Source organism: Toxorhynchites rutilus, chromosome 3 (genome assembly GCF_029784135.1).
Source record: "Toxorhynchites rutilus septentrionalis strain SRP chromosome 3, ASM2978413v1, whole genome shotgun sequence".
NCBI classification, from domain to species: domain Eukaryota; kingdom Metazoa; phylum Arthropoda; class Insecta; order Diptera; family Culicidae; genus Toxorhynchites; species Toxorhynchites rutilus.
This window is the reverse complement of record NC_073746.1, coordinates 21,217,800-21,238,468: the sequence shown is the minus strand read 5'-3', so window position 1 is coordinate 21,238,468 and position 20,669 is coordinate 21,217,800. Positions and strand designations below refer to the sequence as shown.

Here is a 20,669-nt window from a genome sequence, read left to right as displayed (position 1 = left end):
TGTCGGATTTTCTCTTTATTTTGTTCCATATTTGCGACTCTATATCTCACGAACGACTTAACCAAACAAAACACTGTCAAGAACTATATTATAGGTATAAAAATACCTTTCCAACAAGCTATAGTATGACTCGATACAATGAATACAACTAGAACTACGCACTTACAACGACACCTCGCGGAAATACCGCAGGACTTTTTTGACAGCCTAATATATCAAGTCATTTTCAACACAACTGCTACCATATACAATTTTACACTTACACTTGTGCTAAATTTTTCACAATACACGATCGGTCATTGATATGAAATTTCACGAGGCAACCAATATTAAAGTTCCAAATTTAAATTTTATTTGCTAGAATTTATCGTATCACTCACCTTACTTGTAATTTGAAAATGCCCCCCACTTGCATATATTTGCAAGGCCGATTTCCCCCGGGCATCTTGGTTTTGATATCTCTGTTAGGAAATACATTTCGGTAGGAACAAAAGCTCCCCCTACTTTCATGTATTTGCAATGCCGATTTCCCCAGGCAGCTTGGTTTTAATGTCTCTGTTAGGGAACACATTTCGGTGGGAGCAAAAGTTCCCCCTACTTTCATGTATTTGCAATGTCGATTTCCCCCAGGCAGCTTGGTTTTGATGTCTCTGTTAGGGACCCGCCGCATTCGTCGTCAAATCAACCAATCAGAAGTGGGTATTTCCGTTAAGATAGGGGTTGAGATTTTTCAATTATTCGATTATTAGTGTCCGCATTCGTCGTCAAATCAACCAATCAGAAGTGGGTATTTCCGTTAAGATAGGGGTTGAGATTTTTCAATTATTCGATTATTAGTGTCCGCATTCGTCGTCAAATCAACCAATCAGAAGTGGGTATTTCCGTTAGGATAGGGGTTGAGATTTTTCAATTATTCGATAATTAGTTTCATGACATATATCATTTTCTTCAATATAAAAAATTGTTATGAAGTACCGAAATCGATTGACGCAAAAATTTCATTAATCCATCATGAAATGACTGAGCAATAAGCGTTTGAAATTGGACAATTTTCACGATGTGCTCGATTTTCGATTTTCAATTTGTATCCCAATATGTTCCCGAAAGACGTAATCCTACGTCAAAACGTAAAATTCGACAGGTGGAGGCAAAACGGTAGCATGAACAAAGAAAGCACTTTGATTGTAAAAAATGTGAGTCTTTCGATCGTAGTTTACCTTTTTTTCCGTTGATTAAATAATATTTTCGTGTATTGTTCAGTTAAGTTCTGTTCGCCTACAGAAGAGAAACCAGGTACTCAAATCACGAGATCGCTGAAGATGGCTAATCGACAGTGTATGATGTACTGACACGTTTTCGTGAACGTGCGAGTGTTGTTCTGGTGGATCAGAGGACACGTCTTAGTGGAACATACGATCGGAAGCCAAGGTGTGACCAAGGTTTTCTTCACATACATGACAATGAATGTATAGGGGAGAGTACTTGCAGAAACGTCCGGTAATGTTTTGGCCAGATTTGGAAAGCTGCCATAACAATCAAGGGGACTTCAGTGATACCCCGTGACAATGGCATCGATTACAATGAAAAGGTCCTCAATCCTCCCAATTACCCCATATTCCAATTGAAAAATCATAGGCAATTATGAAGCGGAATTGCGTAATTGGTGCCAAGGTGACTCGGGATGCTGCAGACATGAAGAGATCGTGGAATAAAACGGTCGCTGAGGATGACCAACAGAGAGTCCAAACTTTGACGGAGGGTATCCGAAGAAAAGACCGAAAATTCATCAAAACTGTAAACGAATAATTTTCAAATTTTTTTTTCCTGAAGGAACAATAAATTATCTAATGATCTGATAGGAGTACCGGTAAGTTTTTTGTTTTTTTTTTTCAAAATTTAATGCTTCATTCTGCAAAAATGGTTACAAATTTAATATTCAAAGTATTGCCCATCGTATTGCGCACCTTTTTCCCATCTTTCTGGCAATTGTCGGCTAACCACGAATCGATTCAATTTCTGACTTCATCAGAATTGGAGAGGTGCTGGTCAACCAGGCCATGTTGTATCGCTCGAAAAAGGTAGTAATCGGACGGAGCAATGTTTGGAGAATACGCCGCAACACAAAACAGTAGTATAAGCTCCCGCGTTCTTTATTATGCTTCGATACAATGTACAATTTTGAAATGAAATGTACGTTATATCGAAGTTCCGCAGAATTGGGTTCACTCCGCTTTAATATGAAAATAGCTCGATCGCAAACAGTTTACATATGTTATTTTTAGAATACAGTTTTAAGTAAAGAAATTAAACGATATGCAAAAATTTGTGATATTATATCGCTCAAAGCGAAACGATTTGTTGATAAACACTAAAAATCAAAACGATTTAACGCTACACTATGTTTGAACATCAGTAGCAACAATGTATTTCAAACTAATATTGCTTTTGTTATTCTGTAAGAACAGATGTTATGATACAATAAAAAAAGATCCGGACGGACAGGATTCACCAACACCCAGATTGTGATCACCTCACACCTTCGCTCAAGCGTTCACTCGTTTGATCCTGATGCTGCACACTCTCGACTGTCTGTAGATTCTGTAAGTCATCAGCTTTTCTATTCCTGGACCCCTTGACGCTACCCACCTTTTTTAGATGATGAGCATTCAAATGATATTTCATATATTTCACATTTTTAAACATCTTATCGCACTGCTCACACTTCACCGTGAGGTCGTCGCTGTGAAGCGATTCGTGGATTGCCAGTGCGGACGGTGAGCTCATGCTTTTGCCACAGATGGAGCATTTGTGCGACGGACCAATCGATTCCGCACTAACATAGTTGTGCTTCTTAGCCTCGTGCAACAATATCAACTTCCTTCTGGTCGATCCCTTATCGCAGAAACGACACTTGAACCGATAGTTTTTCGTATGTGTTTGCTCGTGCCGAATTTTGTCCTGTTTCGCCACGAATGACCTGTCACAGTACGAGCAAGGGAAGTTGCGCTCATTCGTGTGAGTCTTCATGTGAAGTTTGTAGCACACTTTTCCCTTCAGTTTTTTGTCACAAATCTCACACGTCAGCTCCCGCTCCGCCATCGCTTGCTCTCCAAGCTGTTCGGCATGTGCTATCTTCAGGTGAGTAGTCATTCCATTGCGCTGTGAAAATGACTTCCCACAGAACTCGCACTGATGACGCTTCAGCTCCTGATGCACTTGAACGTGTATCCTCAACTGAGTTAGCAGCTTGAACGACTTCCCGCACACATCGCAAACAAACCTAGCATCCACGTGCACTCGCTTTTTGTGATATTTCACATCCTTCTCGTCGGCGAAAGGCTTCTCACAGATGTCACATTTCACTTTATGATTCTCCGGATGCACCGAACGATGTCTGTCCAAACCATGCTGACTGTAGTAAGCTTTCCCGCACAGCTCACACTTGTAGTGAGCCTTTCGATTCAAATAGATGCCCTTCACGCAGGAATGTCCCTTCAGCCCTTCCGCACTGATGAATCTCTTCTTGCAAGTATCACACTTGGTCAAATCATCCTCATTGATTGTCTCGTTGTGAACGTTTCTCAGGTGATAAAGCAGATTGCGCCAATCGCTCAAACTTGCGTTGCACTTATCACAGAAATGAATGCGATTCTTCTTGGGCGGTGGAACATCCTTTTCCTCAATCCCGTGTGCCTTCGCCCGGTGCGATGTTAGCCAGGGTCGATGGGCAAATGTTTTGCCGCAATCTTCGCAGCGATACTTTTTCGGGAAGGGTTTCTCCGCCACGCGTTTGTCACCGTTTGACGTTGTTCGTTTCCGTCGGCCTTTTGGTTTTTCTTCAATTGGCGTCAGAGCATTTTGTGAACTCCCCTCATCGCCATCTCCCTCATCATTGGGCGAATCTGGATCATCACGATGCCCGTCCACACTATCAATGGTGCAGTCGGATGATTCTGATTCATTAAATGTTTCCTTCAAATATACTTCATGCGAGGAAATTGTTATGGTATCCCGCTGTTGGACCTGAAATTGACGAATTTCCTGAACAATATTCTATATGCCTTAGGAAGGATACTTGAGCTGTTCCAGCGCAAATGACGATTTTTTCATGAATTTAATTTTTGTATTTTTTTTTTTTTAATTTGGCTCGAAATTTGCAGACGCGTTCTTCATGACCAAAAAGTACAACTTGTATCACCGGTTTTCCATTTTGACTTTAGCCCATGGATGCCCGGTGATTTTTTCAGATGTCTTCACATGGTACGAAAAAATGTCTTCACAATCATATTGAAGGAAATTGGAATCCATAGCTTAATTTTGAACAATGTTTGATAGATTATTTAGTGTTTATTCTAGTTGATTTAGTTGTATCGAGCGTTTCATGAACCCTCCTATACTCGCGCATACTGTCACACAGACCGAGAATCAATAATTTTCAGTTGCTCAAAATTTCCGATCATCAATGGGTTTATAACCTTACACCGGATGAGGAACCGAAGAGATAATAAATCGAAGCGATCTTTTAGTGGGAGTACGCCTGCCAAAACCTCGAGACTCATGGTATGCGTTGAGGGTATACACCCCAACGCAATACGGAGACAGAGATACTGAATTCGCTCGAGTTTAATGAGGTGTGTTTTGGCAGCTGATTGAAAACAGAAACTGCCATACTCCATCACCAGGGTTGCCACATTTAAATCTGTAAAATGTTCTGAGAAAATCTGTATATCTGTATATTTTGCAAAAAAAAATCTGTATGGAAAAAATGAAAATTTAGCTTTATTCTGAATTTGTTTTTCTTATTTATGAGTTTTCGTATCATTACAACAAAATGAACCATAAAAAGGTTTTCTCATAATCCTCTGAATTGTATGATGTTTATACATGGTTTTGTTGAACTTTGCCTTCAAATTTTTCGTCAATTTCATCCTTGAAGGTCCTCTTACAAGGATACATAGTTCTTCGCTTTTAAAATAGAGGCTTTAATTGTGGATGCCAACCGATTTTCGGATTTGTTTAGTTGGCATTGTAAAGCAAAAATATTCGCTCAACACACGCTGCTGAATGTTATCGAAAAGTGTCTTACAAACGACCTATGCAATGAATACAAAATTTTCTCATCACGTCTTTTGGCATCCAACAGCTGGGACCAAGTTTTATCTGAGTCACTCAATTTTTGAGCAAGAATATTTGTCTTGACTAGCCTGAATTCGTTGTCCAAGCCTTACCATTCAAAGGATCATTATTAACTGCTTTAACGAATTGAGAAAATTGGCGCATCAAATCATTAAGGTTTGGTAGCATGGCGAAATTTTGAGGGATTATCAAGGCCGTGGTTTTGATAACCGGATTGAAAAAATCAAATCGCTTCGAAACCTGTTTCACGAGTTCAATATAGAAGTCACGGCAAATCGATTTGAAGATCAGATTCCTAGCTTCATCCACTCCTCTTTCAGCTTCTTCCGCATCAATACAGACGTAAACATCCTCAGGCTTCTACTGAAAGTCTTCAAAATCTTTCACATCAATGTCAGCATCAGCGAATGGTTGCACGTAGCTCTCCAAACATAAGTTACCCAACATGATCAACAATATCATTTTGGTCTCATTACAAAGTTCACAAAATTGAGAACTTTCAGATTGAAAAGTGTAATTGTCGTTATTGGTGAGCGGTAGAACAATGTTTAGAAACAGCATAATCAGTATACGATTGGCGCATTGATTATGGTAATACTTAATTTGGAACGAATAGAATAGCTTTAAAATCGCTCAAGATTTCGCTTAAAAACTGCCTCCAACGAAAGCCATTCGTTGCGTTGCGTTCAACATTGTTATAAATCAAGGTGTCTATGTATGCACTGTAATAAATTCAATATTTTAAAATGAATTTCAAAAAATCTGTAAATTCTGTATTTTTGCTGAAAATCTGTAATTCTGTATATACAGATTCTGTATCTAGAATTTGGCGTAAAATCTGTAAAATACAGAATATTCTGTATATGTGGCAACCCTGTCCATCACTGAGAGAATAGTTGTTCGATACAACATTATAAGATCTTCTGCGTGGGCTCCCCACCAGGTGCCGGTAATTGTACAGAGAAAGTTTATTCTTTGTTGACATTTTTTACTCAGATAACTAATATGTGTGTATCTGAGTGTAGGCCATTCGTTTCAACCCATCGATCAAGGCGAAACAAGATAATTTTCTCCAACAATTTCCGAATACAAGACAGCATTGTGCTATTGAGCGATACGAATTGAAGTCGGACGCGGGCTTTCCGGGTTTTTTAATAGCTATAACTTGTACTTGTCTCCAATCATCTGAAACAATAAAGGGTGTGTCACATCAAATTGCATCACGGAAAAAACGCTGTAGAAATTTAATTTTTAGGAATTATATCTTCAGCTTTCGCTTATAATCAGATAAGAGTGTATATAGATCACGTTGGCCATGCTTCACTGTCAATTTTTCGTAAATTTGGAAAAATGTCGTCGAACGAAAAAGAGCGTCGTGAATTAATCCTGTGCACTCATTTCGAGAATCCGGAGTTGTCACATCGGGACATCGGTAAGATGCTGGGAATCGTCCAATCCACGGTCAGCAGAGTACTAAAACGATACTTCGAGAGAACCTAACCATCGACCGGAAGGTGAAGAACGGCAAAAATGGATGCTCCGTCAGTGAAAAAGATCACAAGCGCGTAGTTAAGCAGTTTAGACGTGATCCGAGAAGTTCGGTCCGGGATGTCGCCAATAAGCTGAATTTGTCAAGTTCATTCGTCCAGCGGACCAAGCAGCGGGAGGGCCTGCGTACATACAAGGTTCAGAAGGCTCCTAACCGCGACGAAAGGCAAAACATGGTGGGGAAGACGCGAGCCCGGAAGCTGTGCACCGAAATGCTAACGAAGCCGCATTGCCTGGTAATGGACGACGAAACCTACGTCAAAGCGGACTTTCGTCAGCTGCCGGGCCTGTTGTTCTTCTCCGCAGAGGACAAATTCAGCGTTCCGGAGGAGATTCGCAAGCAGAAACTATCCAAGTTTGCCAAAAAGTACATGGTGTGGCAAGCGATCTGCTCTTGCGGAAAGCGGAGCGCCCCCTTCGTGATGACCGGCACGATAAACGGGCAGGTTTACCTTAAGGAGTGCCTACAGAAGCGCTTACTACCACTATTGAAGCAGCAAGAGGGCCCGACCATCTTCTGGCCGGATCTCGCTTCGTGCCACTATTCAAAGGACGTGTTGGAGTGGTACGAAGCCAACGGGGTCACCTTCGTGCCAAAGGAAATGAACCCGCCCAACGCGCCGGAGCTTCGTCCAATAGAGAAATATTGGGCGATTATGAAGCAGGCCCTCCGGAAGAACCCAAAAGTTGTCAAATCGGAGGCGGACTTCAAGAGAAAATGGATTACTGTTCAAAAAAAACTACAACCTGACGTTGTACAGAACCTTATGGACGGGGTAAAGAGGAAGGTGCGAGCATACGGGCTTGGGCTCGAAGTATGAATAAAAAGAAAATGCCAAAAGTTGTTTAATAGTTTTTATTTTACTGTCTAAAATTTTCAAAAGGATCGGTCTACTGGGCGAATTTCTACAGCGTTTTTTCCGTGATGCAATTTGATGTGACACACCCTTTATTATGCTCCAGAAACCGATTGAATAAATTTAACAAGCGATGTTTCGCCACATCAGGGAGGTTTTTCAGCAAGTTGAATTTAATTCTATCCTATCCCGGAGCAGAATTGTTACATGAAAGGACAGCAAGAGAGAATTCTACCATAGAAAATTCGGAATCAAGATCGAACCTATCTTGTGAAATATCTCGAAGAATTTTTTGTACGGGAACGGAATCGGGACAAACCTTCCGTGCAAAATTCAAATTCCATCGATGTGAATATTCCTCGCTTTCATTCGTTGAAGAGCGGTTTTCTCATGTTTCGAGCCACTTTCCATAATTTTTTCATTGACGTTTCTCGTGACAAACCTCCCACGAAATTTCGCCAATAAGCAAGTTTTTTCCCGTTGATCAAGTTTTTAAATTGATTTTCAAGGGCTACGTTTGAAAATTCTCAATGGCTCCACGTTTCCGAAAAAACTTTAAATGCATTCGATTTATCCTGATAAAGCTTGGAACACCTGGGATGGTTTTCGTTTGAGCGCAAACCGCGCTATCATAGATCAAACAAGAAAGAAAGTTATACTCCTCCAATGGAAGTAAACCATCTCTGGAATTGATGGCAAGAGCAATGTTTGTAGATTCAGAAGAATTCGACCCAATGGTGATGGAAATTTTAATTGGCAAGTGATCACTACCGTTGGGGTCCTGGATTACATTCCACTTGCAATCTAACGATAGTGAATTCGAGCAAAACGAGAGATCAAGAGCACTTGGGTTAGCAGGAGGTTTAGGTACGCGTGTTGTTTCCCCAGTGTTCAAAACGGTCATATTGAAGCTGTTACAAAGGTCATATATCAACAATGAACGGTTGTCATCGTACTGTTCCCCCCAGGCTGTTCCGTGAGAGTTGAAGTCTCCCAAGATCAATCGTGGCTCAGGAAGTAGTGAGCAAATGTCAACAAGTTGCTTGCGGCTAACCGCAGCTCTCGGAGGCCATTACAAGCTGGCAATACAGAGGTCTTTGCCTCTGATGTTTGCATGACAAGCAACAGCCTCGATTCCTCCAATAGATGGGAGGTCAATTCGAAAAAATGAGTGGCACTTATTGATCCCCAATAGCACCGCTCCGTACTTGGACCGTGATGACGGTCCAAGTGTATAATATTGAAATCGTGGAAGATATCATCTCGCGAAGAAAGCCAAGTTTCGGACAGAGCAAAAACAGCACAATTGAACTTATGAATTAAAAATTAGAATGTATCCAATTTAGGGATAAGACTACGAAAATTCCACTGTAAAACAGTGATATCTCCGACCTCTCTATTTGAACTAGACATCAAGAGAGATAATCATTGCAAGGAGGGGCCATGTTTGCATCAATTGTTGCAAAATTGTCTTTGATACTGGAAGCATTGAGATGACAATGGTTCTGATGGAGTCGGAAACATTAAACCATGTGAAGATTTGAGCCACAAGATCAGTCAACTTTATAAATCCCGATTGGAAAGTTGAGCTGGACGGAAAAATAGGAACAGTTAGGGTCCCCTCGAGTGCTGGGTCGTTCGAAGGTGAACTATTCCCACGGAAGCCAAAAGGAACCTGGGGTGACATTGCACATTTCGAAACGAGTGATTTTTGTTAGTTACGACTACTTTGACTTTACTTTATCTACGAACTCAAAAAATTTACAATTTTTCTACGAGACAAATTTTGCTCTAAATCTAATACACTGAAAATATTAACATGAAAATAATACATAATACTAAAACCAATTCGATTTGAGTTCGAATTTTCTCGAAACGAGTTACTCGTTTCGAAATGCGCAATGCCACCCCTGATTTTGCTTGTCCGCTGCACTCGATTTCACGAAGAATCGCACAGGTAGTCTCAATTTGTCCACCATAAAGTAGTCAGGGAGGGCTGCACCAGCAAAGGTGGCTCGAAACGAGTCTGACGGCGAAAATTTAGTTTGGTCCCCATCATGGGAGAGTTTCCCGAGTTGGCGACAGTCCAAGATTTTTACATTCCATTTCCTTCAGTTTTCATTTGTTCGCTCGTCAGACCCGTTTCAGCTATCACCCCCTCAATTTCTACGTTATGGGAGGGTATGAATGTTCGATATTCGAGAGTGAAATGTTGATCAGCAACAATCTCGTTTGCGTGCTTCCGGTTGTTCACGACAATCCGCAATTTGTTTGGTCTAACCCTGCGAATTTCAGATACAGAAGTGTAATTGGCCAAATCTTTCATGATCTGATTCACGTTAAGGCTTTTTCCATTTGGTTTTGGCCGGAGGAAAACAACCCACGGGCCAGTTCCAGGTGCATCTTCGTGATAGACTCTGACACGTGGAGCGGAGACAACAGAGGGGGAAGACGAGGACGAGGACGAGGACGAGAATTGAGTTGGATCGGGAACATCAGAAGGGGGGGGGTCTTCGTAGGATGAGCGGATTCATCCCCAGAAGAAATATCTTCCGAAGGAGGTACTCGTATCTGATTCAGTATCGGAGATCTCCATCCCTGGAGATTCTCCACTATTCTCCATTTTATAAAAAATTCTGTTTTATGACTTATTTATTTATGATTTTAACAATAATAAAAAAAAATGGCAAAACAAAAAAAATATGATAATACTATTGTTGAGTTGAGTTGAGAAAATGTTACATGGTCCGGTTCGACTTAACACCGACCATCTGCAGATTCAATGTTGCCTGATCGATGTGTCGATTGTCGCTTGTATGTCGTGTTTCAGTAGGTTTGAGTTCTCTTGACACGATGCACCATTAAATGCCGAGTCAATACGATTACATTGATCTGAAAACGGTAATAGAATGATCTATACTTATCTGTTGTCGTGTATGAAACAAATTTGGACCGCTTACAGGACCGGGCCAAGTCACATTGAGAAAGTTTGCTTCCAATTCTTCGTTTGCTTCGTTGATCTACATCATACAGGGTTTTCCTTCTAATGGTTCGCAGAAAATATGCCACGGACGTCTTCAAACGTTTAGTATCAATCGGAAGCTCTGATTTACGGTAATATTTTTGTCCACCATTTTTTTCATATTGATCCACTTTGCAATAAGTGATATTTTTTATGCGCTACAACATCCAAAACAATTCAAACATTAAAAGATTAATTCATCAAAAGAGATAATTCTTCTCGAATAGTCAAGAAGTAGAAGTCAAAAACTTTCTACTCTTTTAGGAAAATTTACGTCTAGATTAAAAAGACTCGAATAACATTCGAAAACGAGAATTTAATTAAGAATTTTCAGTAAATTTAATTTTAAAACCGCTGTGTTTCAGAAACGGTAGCATTTCTTTTTGACCTCAAATTCAAAGGTTTCAGGATACCAAATTTGATTTAATCCACTTGAAGGTGTAGTCGTGCCTTTCTCATATCTCGCTCTAAAGTCTGAGTTGCAGGTTATCCGGAAACCGTCCGGGTTATTCTAATGTGACCACAAACGCTTTGAATGGTCACCAATGAGCTAGTATTGACAAACCATGAAGTTCGATATGTCGCATGATGAGATTAGGTTCTGGTCATAAAGTGATCACTTCCCTCAGAAACCTGATCCGGAACAAAATACGTAACATATCCGGTTGTTGGGAACATGGACATCCCTAACGACCGTTATCAACATCAACACTACTGACACCGCAGTGGAACTCCATACGATTCACTTACTAAAAAGTGTCCACATTTTCATCGCTTGTTTACGTCAAGAATATATTTTTTTCAGGCACACTTGATTTGAGAGTGTATGGATTTCTAGCTGCTTGACGCAAGGTCTTTAATGAAGAATGATAAGATGAGAAGGTTTATATAAACATGTTTATAATTACATAAGTTTATTCAAATATTAATATTGCCCTTCTTTAACTACTCAGTGCAATTTTATCAAAATTTGAAAGAGAAATTGAAAGAGGAATGTTTTTTTCAATTGGTTATTAAAAATCCATCATTACCTTTGTTTTATTACTTACCCCCCATTATTTGTTAATTTTTCATCATTCATTTTTGAGAGGTTTAAAATTGCGACAAGATAGAAATTTGGCGTGAAAGAGCGAATTGTGAAAAATTTTCTAAGCTTTATAATTAAAGTTTTTCTGTAGTATTTAATTTCTGAGTTTGTTTGATTGACAGATTGAAGTTGATTCATAGAAGAATTAGATTTCATTTGATATGTCGATTTTTGAAATCGATTCAATGGTTGAAAAGTTATGACGTTTTGGAAAAATCTTACTAAAATCTTACTTAATCGGCAAAAGGCCCCAGTGGCATGTGCATGTACACAAAAATCGTTTCCATTCACATGAATTTTATATTTTTTTCCCAATTCTTAACTGTCAAACTAATTTCAAGGATCAACATAAAGGGTGTGTCACATCAAATTGCATCACGGAAAAAACGCTGTAGAAATTCGCCCAGTAGACCGATCCTTTTGAAAATTTTAGACAGTAAAATAAAAACTATTAAACAACTTTTGGCATTTTCTTTTTATTCATACTTCGAGCCCAAGCCCGTATGCTCGCACCTTCCTCTGTACCCCGTCTATAAGGTTCTGTACAACGTCAGGTTGTAGTTTTTTTTAACAGAAATCCATTTTCTCTTGAAGTCCGCCTCCGATTTGACAACTTTTGGGTTCTTCCGGAGGGCCTGCTTCATAATCGCCCAATATTTCTCTATTGGGCGAAGCTCCGGCGCGTTGGGCGGGTTCATTTCCTTTGGCACGAAGGTGACCCCGTTGGCTTCGTACCACTCCAACACGTCCTTTGAATAGTGGCACGAAGCGAGATCCGGCCAGAAGATGGTCGGGCCCTCTTGCTGCTTCAATAGTGGTAGTAAGCGCTTCTGTAGGCACTCCTTAAGGTAAACCTGCCCGTTTACCGTGCCGGTCATCACGAAGGGGGCGCTCCGCTTTCCGCAAGAGCAGATCGCTTGCCACACCATGTACTTTTTGGCAAACTTGGATAGTTTCTGCTTGCGAATCTCCTCCGGAACGCTGAATTTGTCCTCTGCGGAGAAGAACAACAGGCCCGGCAGCTGACGAAAGTCCGCTTTGACGTAGGTTTCGTCGTCCATTACCAGGCAATGCGGCTTCGTCAGCATTTCGGTGTACAGCTTCCGGGCTCGCGTCTTCCCCACCATGTTTTGCCTTTCGTCGCGGTTAGGAGCCTTCTGAACCTTGTATGTACGCAGGCCCTCCCGCTGCTTGGTCCGCTAGACGAATGAACTTGACAAATTCAGCTTATTGGCGACATCCCGGACCGAACTTCTCAGATCACGTCTAAACTGCTTAACTACGCGCTTGTGATCTTTTTCACTGACGGAGCATCGATTTTTGCCGTTCTTCACCTTCCGGTCGATGGTTAGGTTCTCGAAGTATCGTTTTAGTACTCTGCTGACTGTGGATTGGACGATTCCCAGCATCTTACCGATGTCCCGATGTGACAACTCCGGATTCTCTAAATGAGTGCACAGGATTAATTCACGACGCTCTTTTTCGTTCGACGACATTTTTCCAAATTTACGAAAAATTGACAGTGAAGCATGAAGCATTATAAGCGAAAGCTGAAGATATAATTCCTAAAAATTAAATTTCTACAGCGTTTTTTCCGTGATGCAATTTGATGTGACACACCCTTTATCATATCTTTCTATTAATCCTCAAACATGCCTAGTAGTAACTTAAAAAAACCAAACTCATAAACGACAAAAAGAGTCTTCGATTGTATATTTTTGACGTAGGACTACGTCTTTCATTACTATACCGGGGTGTAAAATCAAAGTTTCGAAAACAAAAGCGTTACGCCAGAGACCGAGATATTGAGCGTTGATAGCTCCTAAACAATTGAACGAAATGGTATGCTAAACACTTCATTTGAAAGATAAAATGTCTATGCGTTATATACTTGTTACTTTTTGATCCAAAAAACTTGTTTCAATAGCCTTAAACTTGCTTTCGAAATAGGCTATTGGTATCACCAATCGGTATATAAGCGAGCGCCGCTCGGAAATCCACTCAGTTATAATTGAACAGCGATTGGAGCATGTTGTCGCTGTTGTGGTGAAGCTAACTTCGTTCATCATGAAAGCGCTGATGAACGGTGTCACCAAGAGCCTACATCTTAGGCCAGAAGGGAATCCATCAGGAGGCGAGCGATGCCACTGAAAAGGCGACCAAGACAGTATCAGCATCAAAAAACGGTCCCGCTTGAGGCATCGGAGCAGCCGCCACATACACGCGCGGAATTCTTTTCATTTTGTTGCTGTCCAGCATCGAGAAGATTCCGGAAAGATGTAATCGTTGCTGAAAAATAATCTGCCAGTTCCCCTTGGAATTGAAAAATACATTCAAGCTCAAAAGTTTATTTTAATGTTTTCTATCCATATAATATTGCGACCTTTGGTTTTGTGATTTTTCAATCAAAGTCTATTGGAAATGGAATACAAATCATATTACAATACAAGCAACGTATTATGTATTATACAACTTTCGTGTGATTGTTTCTTTTGCTGAATATTGTGCCTCCAACGTAACGCTCTTGTTTTCGAAGTCCCTCAAATATTAATTTATTCATTCATTCAGAATTGATTCAGATGCAACTAAAAACAAATGATCACTATCACTATCGTTGATTTGATAGTCCTACGTCACCTTTGCAGTTATACCACAGGTATAACCCACTTCCTGTTTTTATATATTTTTTACAGTTTTACAGTACAGATTTGCTTATTGGCACTTTTTTAGTTGGAGTGCTTTTTAATTGGCGGTTCGCTAGTTGAAGCACGCGCCAATCAAAAAGCAATCATCCGTCATAATTGTATGTCAGTTTTACTCTTTATTGAAGGGTCTTTGAATATTAAACTCAAAAAATGAAGGCACAGTATAACAGTTTTTAGTTTCGCAGTTAGAGGCGAATGAACTGCAAAGTTTAAAGCCTCTTAAAAACAAAGAAGAAGAAGAAGTTTCGCAGTTTGTTTGACAAATGTTTTCGTTTAAAAATATATATAAATATATATACATATACACTGCGTTTCACAACTACAGAACCACTCATTTTTTCTGAGTTTACAGAGATATGTAAGAAGTCGATTGAATTGAAGTATATAGTGTAGAATACAACAACTATCTTCATTTATAGGACTGGCCATTTCAACTTTATTGTTTTGCGCGAAGCATTCAAAAAACTAAAATTCCAGTGTTTCATAACTATAGAACCAGATGGAAAAACTGTCACATCTTTACAAAATAACCGCCAATTTAACATGAATTGCGATAAATTTCTAATCCGTAGGTCATCTTCAGTTCTCAAAAAGGCCTGGTTCAGATAGCTTACCATCAACACGAATGAACCTTTAGAAGTACAACGAAGTACTTCAGAAGCATTTCCTGCTGTCTTGCATCAAAAACAATGTGATAATTGGGTTATTTGGCATCAATTCATAAAATCTGGAAGGTTATGGCATGGGTTAATGAATAGAAGCTTCAGATTCTGGACTGGTCAGCTTGTTTACCAAATCAAAACCTTGTCAGGAACTTGAGAGAAGTGATCAGACGAATAGTAGATGCAACTTACAAGTAGTATGAGTGATTTGAAGAGCTTAAACGAGCAGTATTATCTGCGTAGAACAAGATACACACCATAACATGGCTCAACATGGTCGTGTTTTTTTATCTTTTTTGAGTTATAATTTTTAAAGTTAACCGATAGTTCGGAATATAAATTTATTCCCCTTTTTCACATTCTCAATAATTCATAACATTTGAACTGCTAGACCGAATCAGATGATCGATATATCAAATTAAAGCCAATGAGCTAGAATTTTTTGGAAAAATATTGCACTTGCGAAAAAAAAATGAATTTTGTTTTCGTGATTAATAATTGTATCTGTTTTTTATAGTTTGCGTGGTTTCGGGATCGAGGGCGCTATATTTTTTATATTTTTGGTTATCTGAAAAATCGTTCGAAAGATATGAGTTTTTGAAAAAAGTTATTTTTGGAAAAAAGAGGAAAAACTAGATTTTTCGAACCACCCACCGATAAGGAACTACCAATTTACACGAAAATCTGGGAACCACTATATCGGTTTAGCATGGAATATTCATAGCACTAAAAAAAATATAGTTTGGTGTTAATTTCCCCGGCAACTGAAAAGCTGATTACTAGAAGCTAATTGATGTTAACGTTCCATTACCTTGTAAATTCTAGATACAATGCCAACAGAGGGTATTTAAAAAAATGGCTTTTTACGGGGTGTGTTCGAAACTGAAAAAAAAAGAAATTTATTCAGGAATCATATTTTCATGTTGTTTTTCAAGCGTACATACATTATTTAGTCGTAGAATTATTATATCATTCAATTTATTCCGATGAGGATGCTTTGAAATATTTTTTTCACAACTGATGCTTTTACCAAGTTTTGATTATTTTATTCAATGTTCAGTTTCTATGGCGAAGTTTCATTCGTAAATTACACATTTGTCATCATTGGTGGAATACTACCATAACTGTTGTTATGGATAGCACAGCAAGTTATGATAGCAATACAAATGGGTTTGTTTTATAATGCAAACATCAACGATATTATACACAAAACCGATAAAAATGCATTATAATACTTGTCCACAGCACTTTCAGCGTCTATATGTATATTTTATTCAATTTTCAGTTAATAATTTGTATCGCCGTGTTTATCATGATGATGCTAACATTAATAACATTTTATACGAACCTCCCACCCTGGTGTCTCCCACCGTTTTAGAGACATCTTAAAATTATCAACTCTGTCAACTTTTTCACTGTCTACATTTTCTTGCCACAAATCGTTGCCACATTTTCTCTCAAGTTCCACTTCTCTTCCCTGCTAATGAGCTCACTAATGGCATAATGGCTAAGATGTCACCCGTAGATGCGCGCAACAGCATAAACAAAACAATAACAAGTGCAATTCCGTCATCGTTCAATGTACACAGTATGTTTTTAGTCCGTTCAATAAAATAGTTTTAATTTGTTTGTATTTACGTTCATGCGTGTTTCATTTGTACGTTATGTACACGGCAACCCCGACACCGCGTACGTAAAATCTGGGGACTTCACCTTGGATTCATCATAAATAAGCTAGTTTTGAAAAATCATGAAGTTCGATACTCCAAATGGCGGATTTTGTGTTGTCTTGGGTTCTGGAATTTATGACCACTGAACATGTTCCCGCCATATCCCCACAATCCGTGGACCGATTCCGATAAAACTTGAAAAGATTATCAAATGAAACAAAATGGGGTTTCAAATTTCCAAATCCAGCTCGGTTCCAATTCGTTTCCGAGAGAACTGAGCTGCAACATTGGTTATCTTAAAAACCAAAAACCGTTGAAAAAAATAGTTTTCTTTCATGGTGCTTTTTGTAAAATTGAATTTTCTCACTTTTCTTATAGAAATTGTTACTATCTAATTACTATTTCAACTCGTAAAAAAACAGCTGAGTATGAATTAATTTGTTCAGCGTCTATAAATATCGTTTTGGTGTTGAAATACAGTTCTTTAACATGCTTAAACATGGAAACAAAAATGCGGTTCAGAAAAGATAAATTTTTATACAATTTAATAAGCGATTTGAGAGATTTGAGAACCGCTTACGAGAGAAGTCTTAACTGCGCTGAATATGGAAGAGTTACGGTATAATAAATGGAAACTTTCAAACAAAACATTGTTAGACCCTTCTCAAAAGAAAGGCCAGCGTCAAAAAGGAAAACCGATGACACAAATTGTCCTTTTTAATCATAAAGAATGGGTCTGCAAAATGTGAGCCAAATCAAAAAATACAAAAAAACGACCTTCGAATTCAAATGGAATCGCTCACTTACATTATCCTGCTCATGGCTTAATATAGCGCCAGGGGTCTCCACTTCAATTCCACTTTTCGATGGTGCAGTAATTGTGTACTCAAGATTCGAATGTAACCTAGACAAGTTTTCCTGGAAAATTGGATTCAGATTATTTTGAGTCATGAGAGCCTGTTGCAATAAAAACTTACAATTTCAAGCTTTTCGTCAGTCGGTTTGTTGTTAGGAATTCTATCGTCATCCTCCTGAAAAGTTGAATCTAGGTTTGATTCTAACGTTTCTGGTTTGTCAGGTACTGTTTCGAATGTACTTCTGGACGTGCCTTCCTTTGTACAAATATTAACTGATTGATCACTGATGCCCTCGGATTTCTTCTCAACATCCCCGGTCTTCTCCGATTGCGCCGCTAAATGTTCCATTCCGATGAATGGATTATATTTGTTCCTTCTCACCCTCACCTTCGGCTCTTTTGTTCCCTCCATAGCATCTCTCCGCTTTCCTTGCCTGCCCTGTTTACGTTCGATTCCCAGAATCTCCCAATGCCGACTCTTCTCATGATTCTTCAGCGCGTTCTCCGTGACAAATTTAAGCGAACAGTGCTCGCACTGAAATGTCCCTTCGTGAACCCGCACGTGATGACTTAGCGCTCGCTTTGTCTCGAATCCTTGGCTACAATGATTACACAGATACTCCTTCTCCGAGTGACCCTGCAATTTGTGCTTTTCCAGCAGTTCTTGCTTCCGAAACCGCTGACCGCAAACCTCACAAAACAGCCCCCCGTTGCTTCCCTCCGCGCAGGCCTGTTCGTGATTCCGCAAGCTTTCAATCCGTGCGTAGGATCTCCCACAAACACTGCACACGTGCAGTCGTACCCCATGGGTTGTCATATGCAAACGCAGGTTCCCCTTCCGGGCAAAAATCATCGGACACTCCTCACATTTGTACGTCTTGCCGGCATTGTGTTTCAAAATCATATGAATTCGTCTGCCTTCTCGACTTTTGAAAACCGCATCACACATGCCACAGGAAAGGGTATCCTTCTTAGATTCGGTACCGGTGGATTTATTAATATGTTCATTCTCAATTTGTGGTGAACCATGCTTGGCAAGCCAATGCTTATTGAGAGTTTCAATTCGTCGAAAGCATGCTCCGCATGCTTCACATTCCAGTTTCCGCTCATTGTTGTGTCGTTTCAAATGTGACCGGATCTTCCCATTGTGTTCTGCAGCTCTGTGACGCATACAAAGCGTCTCCGAGCGGAACCGCTTTCTACACTGTTTGCATGAGAACAATTTCGACTGAAAAAGAATGCCCCTTATAACAAATTAGTTACAATTGACGAATAAACAATTCGTACTTACACCCTTCTCTTCAAAGACGATTTCAAATGCTTCGTCCACCGATTCTGCATCTTCATTGGGTTCATCACTCGGAACAGATCTATTTCTCCCAGTGCTCCAGCTATCGTCAGGATTAGATACACTCATTTCTGGAAGCTAAGTTAATTTAGAAGCAACAATAATCCAAACACATCCAAAACAAAAACAAGCATCCAACGTAAACAAAAACTGTCAAACTTCGGCTTATATTCCGAATTGTACAACGGCGCTCGGATTAGTCGTACTAGAATACCGGTCGAGTGGTGAACTATCAGCTGTTTGTTGTTTTGATTATCTAGTACCGTTCACGGCTTTAAGTTTCGTGTTTCGTTTAGTGATGTCGGGTTTTTAATCGTCGTCTTATCATCATGAACTAAGGGACTGTCCACATACCACGTGGACAGAATAAGTTCGATTTTAGACACCCCTCTCCCCCTCTGTGGACGAGCATGAACATTTTCTATACCCATCCCCTTCTTGACCACGTGGACATTTCTCCATTTCTCGGGAAAAAAATCCGATAAGGGACTGTCCACATACCACGGGGACAATTTTAGAGGGTCGGGGTGACGAAAATGTCCACGCTTGTCCATGGTGAGAGGGGAGGGAGTACAGATTACATCCACGTGGACACTAATATTTTGAAAAAAAAATATATATCTGTATTCAACAATATGTGAAAAATGTTCTGCATTTTCAAGATATTTCTCCGTATTTATGAATAAAAGGCTGTCTGATAGTGCTGCGCAGTGGAACTTTTGTATTTCTTCATACCGTTGAAATTCGTTGCTAAATTTGTATTCTGTGAGTATCGCACATGAGCTGAGCGCGATCGATTTATTTTGATTGATTTCAAAAGATCATGGATTATCATTATCGATCAGAACGTCACTATCGGCAGAATTCAGACGCCATCATATTGGAATGTTGTAATTTAGAAATACTCGTTATTGTTTTCGAAGTTTTGATTTTTTTCGCACTTCTCTTCTTTGTTGAATTGTGATATTTTGTGGAATACTCTTCTAGTTATTGTGTTGTCCAGCAAGTTCGTGTGCGTAACTGATGATAATACAATCAAGACGCTGATCAAGAATAATCCTCGGTATACAACACATCAACGAGCACCTGATGAAGCATGATTACGTGAAACGCTACAATGTATGTGTTCTACACATTTGAGAGAAAAACTTTTAACTTACATCCTCGTATAGAAAAAAATACATAATCCTACGTCAAAAAATGTTGGGGCGAGCGAAATGAACCATCATTAGATATCTCTAAAACCGGTTTTTATCGTCATTCTTTGTGTCTAGTGGGATGGGAGAGGAATTCTGCATTACGAGCTTCTACCAAACAACCAATCGATATTTCCAACAAGTACTATTCGTAGCTAAACGAATCAAAATCGGCTATCTAGTACACAATAAGTCAAAGTATCATCTTCCAGAATAATGTCAAACCTCATGTTTCTTTGACAGCCCGCCAAAACTCCAAGACTTCGGCTAGGATGTGATAGTCCACCCGCTATTATCAGATATTGAATTGAATTGAATGGCGTTAATGTTCCCTATGGAACTTTTGCCGTCTCAACGTATGCATCAACTAGCGTCATTTATGATAACTTAGTTGACATTTCTTAAGCCAAATAACACGCCTTGAATGTATTCCGAGGGGCAAGCTCTAGAAAAGGCGTGACCACAGTGCAAGTCGATAGAAATTACTTTGACGAAAAATCCCCCGGCCAGATTGGGAATCGAACCCGAACACCCGGCATGATAATGTGAGACGCTAAACACTCGGCCACGGGTGCACTATCA

The 20,669-nt window shown here is 39.6% G+C and overlaps 1 protein-coding gene across 1 annotated transcript; it reads right to left on the bottom strand.

The window, feature by feature from the left end:
• Nucleotides 1-2,444: 2,444 nt before the first annotated feature.
• On the bottom strand, nt 2,445-19,041 carry LOC129776384 (zinc finger protein 91-like). The gene is made up of 4 exons (XM_055781984.1): nt 18,835-19,041; nt 17,665-18,771; nt 17,495-17,605; nt 2,445-4,023 (listed from the first exon to the last, which is right to left on the bottom strand). The coding sequence occupies exons 1-4, from the start codon at nt 18,958-18,960 to the stop codon at nt 2,527-2,529; spliced, it is 2,841 nt and encodes a 946-aa protein (XP_055637959.1). The 5' UTR covers nt 18,961-19,041; the 3' UTR covers nt 2,445-2,526.
• Nucleotides 19,042-20,669: the final 1,628 nt, after the last annotated feature.

Coding starts and splice junctions, on each gene's coding strand:
- LOC129776384 (XM_055781984.1), bottom strand. CDS start 18,960: ATGAGTGTATCTAATCCTGACGATAGCTGGAGCACTGGGAGAAATAGA. Junction 18,772..18,834: donor TCGTCTTTGAAGAGAAGGGT/GTAAGTACGAAT, acceptor ATTCTTTTTCAG/TCGAAATTGTTCTCATGCAA. Junction 4,024..17,494: donor TAAGCCATGAGCAGGATAAT/GTAAGTGAGCGA, acceptor CGTCAATTTCAG/GTCCAACAGCGGGATACCAT.